This window comes from Papio anubis, chromosome 3 (assembly GCF_008728515.1).
Source record: "Papio anubis isolate 15944 chromosome 3, Panubis1.0, whole genome shotgun sequence".
Lineage (NCBI taxonomy): Eukaryota > Metazoa > Chordata > Mammalia > Primates > Cercopithecidae > Papio > Papio anubis.
Window position 1 is genome coordinate 182,280,267 of NC_044978.1, and position 14,889 is coordinate 182,295,155.

General features: G+C 45.0%; 1 protein-coding gene across 6 annotated transcripts in view; it reads right to left on the reverse strand.

The window, feature by feature from the left end:
• FAM193A (family with sequence similarity 193 member A) overlaps positions 1 to 14,889 on the reverse strand; it is a 198,337-nt gene that overhangs the window by 20,567 nt on the left and 162,881 nt on the right. For all 6 annotated transcript variants that reach the window (XM_021938200.2, XM_017955690.3, XM_021938199.2 and 3 more), the window contains one exon: positions 13,761 to 14,619. In XM_021938200.2, the coding sequence (XP_021793892.1) occupies positions 13,761 to 14,619 (859 nt within the window). The remainder of the gene's footprint in view (positions 1 to 13,760; positions 14,620 to 14,889) is intronic.

Here is a 14,889-nt window from a genome sequence, read left to right on the forward strand (position 1 = left end):
AGGAGGCCGGAGCATTTCCAGATGTACAAAAAGTGAAGATCTAAGAAAGCATGATGTCAGCAGCCACCCACAAGAAGTTCTAGAAGAAAACAGCTCCAACTTGAGAAGGAAACAGAGCTGGCATGCCTGCTGGAAGTGCTGTCATAATAAAGAGATTTCTTTTTTTTTTTTTTTTTTGAGGCGGAGTCTCGCTCTGTCGCCCAGGCTGGGGTGCAGTGGCCAGATCTCGGCTCACCGCAAGCTCCGCCTCCCGGGTTCACGCCATTCTCCTGCCTCAGCCTCCCGAGTAGCTGGGACTACAGGCGCCCACCACCTCACCCGGCTAGTTTTTTGTAATTTTTAGTAGAGACGGGGTTTCACCGTGTTAGCCAGGATGGTCTCGATCTCCTGACCTCGTGATCCGCCCGTCTCGGCCTCCCAAAGTGCTGGGATTACAGGCTTGAGCCACCGCGCCCGGCCCAGAGATTTCTAATAATATTCTCTTTTCCTGACTAGAGCTAGAATAATCAGTCTATAAAATCTTGGTGTAAGAAAAATATGAAACACAACTTTAACCAATTTGGTATCAGGAAGAAATTTTTTACAACCACCACACTATATTAAACAGGAGAAATCAGTTGATCCAAGGATTTTATATCCAACCAAACTATCTGTTCATTGACAATACAACAGGCCAAAGCTTACTTCTCCAGAGCTCAGGGAATTCTGTGGCCCTACTCAAGGCCACTGCCTGAGGATGAGCTTCACCAACCTGAAGACTCCTGGGAACACTCAGCAGAAGCAAGCGGGAGCCCTGTTGTAGTAAACTGTGTACTTAAGAATATCGTGTGTTCTGACAGAGCAGAAACAACACAAACGAAAAATGGGGCTGGGTGCGGTGGCTCACGCCTGTAATCCCAGCACTTTGGGAGGCCGAGGAGGGCAGATCACGAGGTAAGGAGATTGAGACCACGGTGAAACCCCGTCTCTAATAAAAATACAAAAAATTAGCCAGGCGTGGTGGTGGGCGCCTGTAGTCCCAGCTACTCGGGAGGCTGAGGTAGAAGAATGGCGTGAACCCGGGAGGCGGAGCTTGCAGTGAGCTGAGATCCGGCCACTGCACTCCAGCCTGGGCGACAGAGCGAGACTCCATCTCAAAAAAAAAAATAAATAAAAATAAATAAATAAATAAATGGGAAGAGGAGAGGCAGGGAGACAGGAAAAGAGCAAAACACAAAGAATGGAATCCACTCACTGCCTGCTGTGGAGGCAATGAGTGGGTGTCAGAGGACCTCCTAATGCCAACACAGCAGGACACGAGGGGGTACACAGGGAACTCAGACCCCAGGAGCATGAGTGGGGTATGCAAGTCTATAGGAATGCACTAGGAGAAAAGCACCAATTTTCCTAATACCTCAATTTTTTAAAAATTTTCTGATATGGAGTCTTGCTCTATTGCCAAGCTGGAGTTCAGTGGCATGATCTCAGCTCACTGCAACCTTCACCTCCTGGGTTCAAGCGATTCTTCTGCCTCAGCCTCCCGAAAGCTGGGACTACAGGCACACGCCACCACGCCCAGCTAACTTTTGTATTTGTACCAGAGACAGGGTTTTCACCATGTTGGCCAGGATGGTCTTGATCTCCTGACCTCATGCTCTGCCCGCCTCGGCCTCCCAAAGTGCTGGGATTACAGGTGTGAGCCACCGTGCCTGGCCATTTTTTTTTTTTTTTTTTTTTTTCTTTTTTGAGGCAGTCTAGCTCTGTTACCCAGGCTGGAGTGCAGTGGCACAATCTCAGCTCACTGCAACCTCCACCTCCTGGGTTCAAGCAGTTCTCCTGCCTCAGCCTCCCAAATAGCTAAGACTACAGGTATGCACCATGATGCCCGGCTGATTTTTGTATTTTTTAGTAGAGACGGGGTTTCACCATGTTGGCCAGGCTGGTCTTGAACTCTTGACCTCAGGTGATCTGCCTGCCTCAGCCTCCCAAAGTGCTGGGATTACGGGCGTGAGCCATGCCTGGCCCCAAAATATTTTTAGAAATTAAAAAGCAAAAAAACCCACAACCCACCCACACACACACACGAAAAACACACAGTAAATATAAAATACAGAAATTATAAAATAATGACAGGGTTGAGACCAACCACATAGTTATATCACTAAGTGTGAATGGGCTTAACTGACTGAAGAGAAGATTTTCAATTTGGCTCACAAAGCAAACCTCAGGTGTGCTTCACACAGGAGAACGACCTAAACCCAAGGCACTCAGGAAAAGGCTGGAAACAAAGGGCCAAGGACAAGGCTGCCTCATCAGGCAAATGGGCCGAAGAGAGCAGGGGCAGCAATCACAATGCAGACAGAGCAGGACTCAGGCCACAGGCACAAAGCACAACCAGAAGGTGGCCGCTTCTCAACACAAAAAGCCACAAATAACTAAGAGTATATCACAGGAATGTGCACCAAACCACACAGAAACAGGAAATGCAAGAAAAACAGAAACGTATTAATAATAAGCCATAGGGCCGGGCGCGGTGGCTCACGCCTGTAATCCCAGCACTTTGGGAGGTCAAGGCGGGCGGATCACGAGGTCAGGAGATCGAGAACATTCTGGCTAACATGGTAAAACCCTGTCTCTACCAAAAATACAAAAATTTAGCCGGGCGAGGTGGTGGGCGCCTGTAGTCCCAGCTACTTGGGAGGCTGAGGCAGGAGACTGGCGTGAACCCGGGAGGCGGAGTTTGCAGTGAGCCGAGATCGTGCCACTGCACTCCAGCCTGGGAGACAGAATGAAACTCTGTCTCAGAAAAAAAAAATAATAATAATAAAATAATAATAATAGTAATAAGAAGCCACAGAAGACAGGCCATGAGGACACAAAATAAGGATATACAGAAGACCTAAACAACAGAATTAATGTATCATGGAGGTGTATACATGTATGTATCTCCATATGTAAATACATATGTACATATATACACACTCACAGTGAACTCTATACCAAGACCCAAGAAAATACACTTCTATCAAGTACACATGGAGGAGTTACAAAAGCTGACATACACTGGGCCTCAGAAAGTATCAATAGGTTTTGCAAAACAGAAAAACAATATTCTCTGATCGCAATGAAAAAAACCTATAAATTATTAACAATAAAAAAGTTTCTCCTACCTGGAAACTTAAAAGCTGCCTATTACACTATCGAGTGAAAGAAAAAAACACATGGAAATCACAGAATTTCTTTTTTTTGGAGATGGAGTCTCACTCTGTCTCCCAGGCTGGAGTGCAGTGGCACAATCTCAGCTCACCCCAACCTCTGCCTCCCAAGTTCGAGCGATTCTCCTGCCTCAGCCTCCCCAGTAGCTGGGACTACAGGCACGTGCCACCACACCCAGCTAATTTTTGTATTTTTAGTAGTAAATACGGGGTTTCTGAACTCCTGACCTCAAGAGATCGGCCTGCTTCGGCCTCCCAAAGTGCTGGGATTACAGGCATGAGCCATGGCGCCCAGCCCAGAATTTCTTTAAAAAAATAATGGAGGCTGGGGGTGGTGGCTCACACCAGTAATCTCAGCACTTTAGGAGGCCAAGGCAGGTGGATCACATGAGGTCAGGAGTTCAAGACCAGCCTGACCAATATGGTGAAACTTCGTCTCTACTAAAAATACAAAAATTAGCCGGGCGTGGTGGCGCATGCCTGTAATCCCAGGTACTCGGGAGGCTGAGACAGGAGAACTGCTTGAACCCAGCAGGCAGAGGTTGTAGTGAGCTGAGATTGTGCCACTGCACTCCAGTCCGGGTGACAGAAAGAGACTCCATCTCAAAAACAAATCAAACAAAACTTTGTTTATCTATCAGACTCTATGGGATATGGCTAAGAAAAAGATCAGAGGAAAGTTCCATGTGCTGAACACTTTTATCAATAAACGTGGAAGAAAAAAACAAAATGAACTAAATTTCTAAATTAAAAAGTTAGAAAAAACCCCAACAAAGTAAAACCAAAGAAAACACAGAAAGAAAATAAAGACGAAAGCAGAAATTAACGAGGTAGGCTGGGCACGGTGGTTTATGCCTGTAATCCTGCACTTTGGGAGGCCTAGGTGGGCGGATGGCTTGAGCCCAGGAGTTTGAGACCAGGCTGGGCAATCTGGCGAAATGCTGTTCCTACAAACACTACAAAAAAAATTAGCTGAGTGTGATGGTGCCCACCTGTGGTACCAGCTACTTGAGAAGGTGGCGGGGGAAGATCACCCGAGCCTGGGGAAGTTGAGGCTGCAGTGAGCCGTGATTGTGCCACTGCACTTCAGCCTGGGCAATGAGTGAGACTCTGTCTTAAAATAAAAAATAAAAAAGAAAGGAAGGAGGTAAAGAAAAACAGTAGGCTGGGTGCGGTGGCTCCCACCTGTAATCCCAGCACTTTGGGAGGCCAAGGCGGCTGGATCACGAGGTCAGGAGATGGAGACCATCCTGGCTAACATGGTGAAACTCCGTCTCTACTAAAAATACAAAAAAGTTACCAGGCGTGGTGGCGGGCACCTGTAGTCCCAGTTACTGGGGAGGCTGAGGCAGGAGAATGGCGTGAACCCGGGAGGCGGAGCTCAGTGAGCTGAGATGGCACCACTGCACTTCAGCCTGGGCAACAGAGCGAGACTCCATCTCGGAAAAAAAAAAAAAAAAAAAGAAAAACAGTAAACCTAAATAATAAATTAATAAGATTTTAAGAAACTAACAAAATACACAAACCATTAACTTAGGCAAAACAGGGAGAAAGGAAAAATATACAAACTAAGAAATGACAGGTGAAAATAGTCATTGCAAAGAAATTTAAAACTATGATGAGCCTACCTTGCACACATCTATGTAAATAAATTTGAAAATCTAGTTGAAAAGAATAATTTACTACAGAAAGATGGTTTACCATAATTAACCTCACTAGAGATAGAATAATTTCCAGAGAGGAGAGAAGACTGCTAGCAAGGACCACAGAAAACACACCAAGTCCACGGGGCCTGCAAAGGGATTTCTATCAAACCTTTAAAGCCTGGATGGTCCCAGAGTGAACTGTTCCAGATCACTGAAAATGTAGAGATGGGTTTTCACCATGTTGGCCAGGCTGGTCTCAAACGCCTGACCTCGTGATCTGCACCCCCCTCAGCTTTCCAAAATGCTGGGATTACAGGCATGAGCCACTGTGCCCAGCCAAAAACTTCCTAATTCTTTTTATGAGGCAAGTATAATATTGACACTCAAAGATAATACAGACGGAACAAAAACGGAAGTCACAGACTCATCTCTCCTAAAAATAATATAGGTGTAAATATATTAAATAGTGTAAACAGATTCCAAAACAAAAGAATATACCACAATCAAGTGAGCTTTATTGCAGGAATTCAAGTTCAGTTCATACTTAAAAATCAAATAACATAAAACACCATATTAATACGTCTAAGAAGAAACATCATGGTTATCTCCACAGATGCTAGAAAACCTTTAAAGTTTAACACCCATTCCTAACGAAAAACACTCAAGAGATGAGGAATCGCTGGATATTTTTTTAACATTAAATTTTTTTAATGTGGCCAATTTCAAATAATTATCTTATAATATATAAACCTAAAGCCAACATCTTACTTAATGTGGAAACACCAGAGACATTTCTGTTAAGATCAGAAAAGATGCAGTTAAGTAAAAGAAAACAATTAGAGGCATAAGAATTGAAAAAGTAGAGGTAAAGCTTTCTCTATTTGTACACATATGTAATAGAATGCCTGGAAAACCCCAGAGAATCAACAGTAAGACTCAAGCAATAGAACAATTCAGTAAAGTAGAAGATATAAACCTAACATATAGGCAGGGCGAGGTGGCTAACATCTGTAATTCTAGCACTTTGGGAGGTCAAGGAGGGCAGATCACTTGAGGTCAGGAGTTTGAGACCTGCCTAGCCAACATGGTGAAACCCCATCTCTACCAAAAATACAAAAACCAACTGGGCGTGGTGGTGTGCGCCTATAGTCCACCTACTTGGGAGGCCAAGGCAGGAGAATAGCTTGAACCCAGAAGGCGGAGGCTGCAGTGAGCCAAGATCGCACCATTGCGCTCCAGCCTGGGTGACAAGAGTGAAACTCCATCTCAAAAAATAAATAAAAATAAAAATAAATAAAAATAAAAAAATAAACATACAACCGGGCGTGGTGGCTCACACCTGTAATCCCAGAACTTTGGGAGGCCAAGATGGGTGGATCGCCTGAGGTCAGGAGTTCGAGACCAACTTGACCAACATGGTAAAACTCTGTCTCTACTAAATATAAAAAATTAGTTGGGCGTGGTTTTGCTTGCCTGTAATTCTAGCTACTTGGGAGGCTGAGGCAGCAGAATCACTTGAACCTGGGAGGCAGAGGTTGCAGTGAGCCAAGAATGCACCACTGCACTCCAGTCTGGGCAACGAGTGAAACTCCATCTCAAAATCAATCAATCAATCATACATATATAAATCAATAGCTTTCACACACAAATAACCAGGTAGGGCAGCACTATCCAACAGAAATACAATCTGAGACTGGGCACAGTGGCTCATGCCTGTAATCCCAGCACTTTGGGAGGCTAAGGTTGGAGGATCACTTGAAGTCAGGAGTTCGAGACTAGCCTGGCCAACATAGTAAAACCTGGTCTCTACTGAAAATACAAAAATTAAATGAGTGTACTCGTGTGGCACCTATAATTCCAGCTACTCGAGAGGGTGGGGCATGAGAACTGCTTGAACCCGAGAGGTGGAGTTGAACCTGGGAGGTAGAGGCCGCAGTGAGACGGAGGTTGCAGTGAGCCGAGATTGCGCCACTGCACTCCCGCCTGGGTGATGGAGTGAGACTCTGCCTCGAAAGAAAGAACGAAAGAAAGAAAGAGAGAGAGAGAGAGAGAGAGAGAATCTGAGTCTGAGCCACACACATAAGATTTTTCTAAAAGCCACATTAAAAAAAACTTTTTTAAAGAAACAGGTGAAATTAATTGCAGTAATATATTTAATTAAATATATCCAAAATAGTATGATTTAGACATGTAACCAATATTAAAAATTATACTGAGATATTTCACTGTTTTTAATTCACACTAGGTTTTCAAAATCCAGTGTATATTTTACACTTGTAACACTTCTCAATTTGAACTGGCCGCATTTCAAGTGCTTGACAATAACATGTGACTAGTGGCTACTGCACTGGATAGTTCAGAATTAGAAAATATAATGGTGGAGAAACTCCATTTAAATTAAAAACAAAGGTGATTAAATGCTGAGAAATAAACTTAGTAAGAAATGTGAAAAATACATAAGAGAAAATTTAAAATATTCCTGAGTGACCTGAAAGTAAACTTGAACAAATGGAAAAACATCTCTTGTTCTTGGAAGAAATGCTCAATATCATAAAAACATCAATTCTCCCTAAATTAACACACAAGTACAATGCAATTCCAATAAAGATACCAACCAGTTTTGCTTTTCTGTGGGGGCAGATAGACTCTCACTCTTGCCCTGGCTGGAGTGCAGTGGAGCAACCTTGGTTCACTGCAGCCTCTGGATCCCGGGTTCACGCAATTCTCCCGTCTCAGTCTCCCAAGTAGCTGGGACCACAGGCGCTCGCCACCACGCCTGGCTAATTTTTTTATCTTTAGCAGAGACGGTGTTTCACCGTCTCATTGGCCAGGCTGATCTCCAACTCCTGACCTCAGGTGATCCGTCCACCCAGGCCTCCCAAAGTGCTGGGATTACAGGTGTGAGTCACCACACCCAGCCCCAACAAGTTTTTTTTTAAAATGGAGCCAGGCACATTGACGCTAAAGTTCATATGGAAATACAAACAAGAAATAGCCTGGGAAATACTGAGCTGGAAAAGCTATTAGGAGAGAATAGCACTACAAGATATTAAAACACGTAGAGCCTCTAAAAATAACTAAATGTAATAATGACACAAGTAAACAGAGAGGAAAGGAAGAGAAATTCCAGAAACAGACCCAAGTGAATATTGAAATTTACTGTAGGACAGGCCGGGAACAGTGGCTCACGCCTGCAATCCCAGGACTTTGGGAGGCCAAGGCAGGCAGATCACCTGAGATTGGAAATTTGAGACCAGCCTGACCAACAAGGAGAAACCCCGTTTTTACTAAAAATACAAAATTAGCCAGGCGTGGTGGTGCATGGCTGTAATCCCAGCTACTTGGGAGGTAGAGGCAGGAGAATTGCTTGAACCCAGGAGGTGGAGGTTGCAGTGAGCTGAGATCATGCCGCTGTAGTCCAGCCTGGGCAAAAGGAGTGAAACTCTGTCTCAAAAAGGGAAAGGGAAAGGGAAAGGGAAAGGGAAAGGGAAAGGAAGGAATTTATTGTAAGACAAAGGTGGCATCTTGAATCACTGGAACAAGATGATTTTATCATTTTTTTTTTTGTTTTTGTAGAAACAAGGTCTCACTATAGACCAGTCTGGAGTGCAATGGCACAATTATAGCTCACTGTAATCTCAAACTCCTGGGCTCAAGTGATCCTCCTGCCTCAGCCTTCCAAGTGGTTGAGATTACTGGTGTGCACCACCATGCCCTGCTGTTTTTAAAAAAAATATCTGTAGAGATGGGGTCTCACTATGTTGCCCAGGCTAGTCTCAAACTCCTGGGCTCAAGTGATCCTCCTGCTTTGGCCCTCCAAAGTGCTGGGATCACAGGCATGAGCCATCACACTCACACCTGGTCCAGGATGAACTTTATAATAACTGGTGCTAAGGCCGGGCATGGTGGCTCACGTCTGTAATCCCAGCACTGTGGGAGGCTGAGGCAGGAAGATTGCTTTAGCCCAGGAGTTAGAGCCAGCTAAGGCAATGTAGTAAGACCCTGTTTTTACTAAAAGAAGGAAAAAAAAAAAAAATTTGCCAACATGGTGGCACATGCCTGTAGTCCCAGCTACTCAGGAGGCTGAGGCGGGAGAATCACTTGAACCCAGGAGTTCAAGGCTGCAGTGAGCTATGACCACACCACCACACTCTAGCCTTGGTGAGAGAGCGAGACCCTATACCCACCCCCCCAAAAAAAGAATAAATAATAATAATGTGCTGGGACAACCCGTTAACCATTTGGAAAAAGAGAAATTGGATCAATATTTCACACCACACAGAAGAAAAATTTCCAAACATATTAGGGATATAAATGAAAAAAAATGAAACTACACAGATACTGGAAGGCAGCATGGGTGTGTTCCTCTTTAACCACAATGTTAGGGTAAAGCTTTCTAACAATTATTCAAAATCCAGAGGCACTAACAAATCAAGAAGCTGACCACATAAAAGGAAGAACATTTCCTGACTGAACAGCATACATAAAGTCAAAGACAACTTACGAACTGAGAGAGAATGTCTGCAGCATACACTGCATGAGTAAAAGGTTAATGTCCCTACCGTATAAAAAATTCTTAAATACCAAAGGGAAAAGGCCAAAAACCTAGTAAGAAATGAGAAATAGATATGAAAAGAAAATTCATACACACAAAAAGAAATAGACCTTAATAATATTGACCTCATTGTAATTAGAGAAAAATGCAAATGAAAACTACACTGAGGGCTTACTGCAGCTAATGGATTGGCAAAAGTTAAAAAGCCTGACAACATACTCTGTAAGCAAGGCTGTGGCCAAACAGGCACTCAGATGCTGCTGGTGGGTGGGCTGACTGGAAGGTTTGGAGAACTTGGACGTAGCTAGCAAAAAAACTATGAAAGCACTTACCTTTTTAAAAATTTTTATTTTATTTTGTTTTAGAGATAGGGTCTTGCTCTGTCGCCCAGACTGGAATGCAGTGGCGTGATCTTGACTCACTGCAACTTCCGTCTCCTGGGCTCAGGTGATCCTCCTGCATCGGTGTCTCCAGTAGCTGAGACTATAGGTGAGCACCACCACACCCGACTAATTTTTGTATTTTTAGTAGAGACAGGGTTCTTTCCACATGTTGGCCAGGCTGGCCTCGAACTTCTGACCTCAAGTGATCTGCCTGCCTTGGCCTCTCAAACTGCTGGGATTATGGATATGAGCCACTGTGCCCAGCCTTAAATTTTTTTTTTTCTTTGAGACAGAGTCTCATTCTGTTGCCAGGCTGGAGTGCACTGGTGTGATCTTGGCTCACTGCAACCTCTACCTCCCCGGTTCAAGTGATTATCCTGCCTCAACCTCCCAAGTAGCTGGGATTATAGGCATGAGCCACCATGCCCACCTAATTTTTGTATTTTTAGTAGAGAAGGGGTTTCATGTTGGCCAGCATGGTCTCGATCTCCTGACCTCGTGATCCGCCCACCCCAGCCTCCCAACGTGTTGGGATAACAGGAGTGAGCCACTGTGCCCGGCTGCTTTAAATTTTTTTTTAAGAGACAGGGTCTCACTCTGTCACCCAGGCTGGAGTGCAGTGGTGCAATCATGACTCACTGCAGCCTCAAACTCCTGGGCTCGAGTGATTCTCCTGCCTCAGCCTACCGAGTAGCTGGGACTACAGGCGTGCGTCACCACGCTCAGCTAAGTGTCTTTTTTTTTTTTTTTTTTTTTTAAGTAGAGACGGGGTCTTGCTATTTTGCCCAGGCTGGTCTTACATTCCTGATCTCAGGTAATCCTTCTGCCTTGGCTTCCCAAAGTATTGGGATTACAGGCATGAGCCACCACACAGGGAACACACTTACCTTTTGACCCAGCCCTCTCCCTTCTGGGAAAATGCTCCAAGGAAGCACCTCCAAACAATATGGAAATACATATGCACACAAGTACTCACTGTAGCACTGGGTGTAATGATTAAAACAAAGCACTGAGGCCAGGCACGGTGGCTTATACCTGTAGTCCCAGGTCACTTGAGGTCAGGAGTTCAAGGCCAGTCTGGCCAACATGGTGAAACCTCATCTCTATTAAAAATACAAAAATAAGCCGGGTATGGTGGCACCTGCCTGTAATTTCGGCTACTTGGGAGGCTGAGGGAACTGCTTCAACCTAGGGGGTGGAGGATGCAGTGAGCCAAGATTGTGCCACTGCACTCCAGCCTAGATGACAGAGTGAGACTCCACCTCAAAACAGAAACAAAAACAAAAAACCAAAGCATTAGAAACAACCTAAATGCTCGCACACAGAGGAGTGACTGAAGAAATCAGAGTACACTTTAAATGGAGTACTGTGTAGCTGTAGAAAGAATGAGGACAATCTCTATGAACTGATGTGCAGTGATTCCCAGAATATATTAAGTAGAAAAAAATCCAAAACTCAATATTAAATCTGTAATATACTACCTTTTACGTAAAAAAGAAAAGCAAATAAGAAACTGATTAGTTACTTACAGGGAGTAGGTAAAAAAAAAAAAAAGAGGGATTGGGTAGGGGAGAAAACAAAATGGAATACAAATGGAAAAATGCAATCAGATATGTTTTAAATGAGTAGCATAATTGTACTAAAGGTGCAAAGAACTAATTTAAGCCATTTGTAAATTCAGTGTTATCACCACACCCTGAGTTAGCTAAAGACACAAAGAACTGAACAAATACCAAAAGCATGCCCAGAGTTTCCCATCAGGGTCAAGGCAGGCACTTCTGAACCCTTTACCTGTGTTGTAGGACTCGGCAAGTCACTAAGGCACCGTGGATGATGGGGTCCAGGTTCTTACTATCTAAGGAGTTACAAAGGTGGGCGGGGGAAGGGAGAACACCTGCTGTAGCACAGGAGTGGGGCTGGGATATCTGTGGGAACGCACAGCCTGTACATAGCAATTACATAAAATAGACATCTCTGTGTGTGTAGGTGGCAGGTGCTCATGTGCACACGCTCACACCCCCACTCCTCCCGCTCTGCTGACTGAGAGGGCCTAGAAGCAATGCTGTATGGCAGTGTCCAGGTCTGGGTTTCTGAATACCACTGTTCAAGAAAGAATAGGGCTCCTTGGAGAAACGGCTGGTTCAGGGCTGGGAGAGAGAAGACATGAGATGATCCCAGAGCATCGAACCATGACAGAAAGTATAAAGTGCTTAAAGGCTGGTAGGGCCACCTCAAACCATCTAAGGAAAAAGCCATTCCGAGGGTCTCCCACTGACTGAATCTCAGACAATCAGAACAGCAACATAAATAGCGTTTGTAAAAGATTCTAATCTATAGCATCAAGTAAAAATTCTTGAATCCATCCTGATATAACTAAATGAAAAAAAAAAAAAACATGGGGTTGGAAAGCTCTTCCTACAGTTGAATGGCAGGTAACAAATACAGAAAGAATAATATTAGAAAAATCACCATTGGGGGCGGTGGCGGTGGCTCACGCCTGTAATCCTGGCACTTTGGGAGGCTGAGGCGGGCGGACCACCTGAGGTCGGGAGTTTGAGACCAGCCTGACCAACATGGTGAAATCCCACCTCTACTACACAAAATTAGCCGGGTGTGGTGGTGCATGCCTGTAATCCCATTTACTCAAGAGGCTAAGGCAGGAGAATCGCTTGAACCTGGGAGGTGGGAGTTGTGGTGAGCTAAGATCACGCCATTACACTCCAGCCTGGGCAACAAGAGCGAAACTCCATCTCAAAAAAAAAAAAAAAAAATCACCATATGACAACACAGTAATAAACATTTCAGGCAAGAATCATTAATGGATGCTACAACTAGTTGGTGAATGTTCAATAAAAACGGGATACTCGTCTCCCCATAAGACACTTACTAATTATCAAAGGAGAAATACTAACTTGACCGTAGTGAAAATGGGCAGACCAGCTCAACCCAGGATCAGAGTTCCCGTCCCCAGTGAAGGGACAGACAGCATCATCCACTCCTGGTGGGATACACCAGCAGGGACTGGTCACATCAATGGTGTTGCTGCCCAAAACATGGAATCTGAATCTGATGGGAAGACATGGGACATACACCCTGACCAAGGGTTACTCTAAAAAAATAAATGGGTTGCACTCTTCAAAAAAGTCAAGGTCATGAAAAACAGAGAAACCGATCCAAAGGAAAGGAAACTAAAGAGATATGACAGGAGATCCTGGACTGGATCCCACGTCAGGAGAAACAACAGAGCTTTTTGTTTTTGCTATAAAGGATGTCAAAGGGACAACTGGAGAAACATGAGTAAGGTGTACCATTAGAGAATAGCACTGGATCAGTGTCAACTTCTTCATTTTGATCACTGTACTGTGGTTTTATGTGTCCAAGTGTCCTTATCTTGAGGAAATATACACAGAAGTATTTTAGATTAAAGGGGTGTCATGTATGAAGTGACTCGCATTCTGTCCAGAAAAATAAGAGAGAGAGGGAGAGAGAATGACGAAGCAAACATGGGAAATACTGATGTTGGGGAACTACAGGGGGTAGAAATCCTCTACTTTTTTTTTTTTTTTTTGAGATGGAGTCTCCCTCTGTCACCCGGCTGGAGTGCAATGGCCCAATCTTGGCTCACTGCAACCTCTGCCTCCTGGGTTCAAGCGATTCTCCTGCCTCAGCCTCCCCGAGTAGCTGGGACTACAGGCACGCCACCAAGCCCAGCTAATTTTTGGGGGTATTTTTAGTAGAGACAGGGTTTCACAGGGCCAGGCTGGTCTCGAACTCTTGACCTCTGGTGATCTGCCCACCTTGGCCTCCCACAGTGCTGGGATTACAGGTGCAAGCCACCATGCCCGGCCCCTCTACGCTCTTTTCTACAGGAGGGAGGCCACATGGCGAGAGCACGCCAAACCAGGTGTTTTCCCATACTAGCACATCACACGTGGAAAACCAGGCACCGCTCAGAAATACCTTCCCGCTATTCTGTATTTACCAATTGAATTGTTGACTCTGTCTCCTTTCTTCTTCTTATTTTTCTTGTTCTTGCCCTTTGGCTGAGGGGACTCTGCCAGCACCAGCTTGTTGTTCTGATGCTCGCTGGGAGAGGTGGGCTCCAAAGGGGTTGGGTTTGACTTTTCTTCCTTGATGTGGTTCAGCTGCTTTTTGTTATTGTTATTACTGTTGACTTTTCTCTCCTCTCTTTTCTGCTCTGTGATGGATGTGAGATCAACCACCTTAGCCTTTGACTCAGTCTGGGCCCGAGGCTTGGGCTGCCCCTCTGTGGCCTTGGGCGGCTCCGTGGGCCTCCTTGCTGGCTCGCTGCTGGCCTTGCTGGTCTGCCTCAGCTTCTGCTTGCCATTTCCCTCTTTATGGTGCTGCATGATGTCAAAGAAAAAAGAGAGTGGCTCATGCTGCTTCCCATTCACCTCCTTGGGGAGGAGAAATTTGGAGTCTCTGGTGATGACGGGGTCTGCAGCATCCCCCTCAGCCCCTAGCCCTGGCCTGGGCTCTGAGTGGTTCATATGCCTGGAGGGGGACTGAGAAGAGGTTTCTGGTGCTTCAGTTTGCTCTAGTGAGCCATTGTGGATGTTTTCAGAGTTAGGGACAGACTCTGTTGCTGCCTGGAAATTTCCAGTGAGCATGTCCAACTTGGGGCAGTCTTTACTTGGCCTCTCCTTCTTCTTCTTTTTTACAGCTCTTAGCTTCTGAAGCTCCTGAAGCCGCTGAAACTCCTCCTTGAAACGCTCCTCCTCTTCTTCCTCCTCCTCCTCCTCCCGCCGCCTCTGCTCCTCCTGGAGGTGCAGGTGCTCCCGGGCCCTGGCCTCTGCTTCCAGGCGAGCTTTCTCCTCCAGCTGCCAATGCGAAAAGAAGGCAGTTTAAGACTACAGTGAGTGCTAAAACTTAAGTCATACAGAAAAACTAAGATAATTTTAAAAACGAATCACATATGGAACATAAACTCTGAAGAGGCTGTAATACATCAGAACTTAACACACACCCACCTCCAATTCTCTTACTCTACAGGATTGTTAAACTTCATCTATTTACTAAAGTATATGCTTACTTTTTTGGGTGGGGGGGTGGTAGTTAACAAAAAATTCCCCATAGCCTTTGACCTGGTG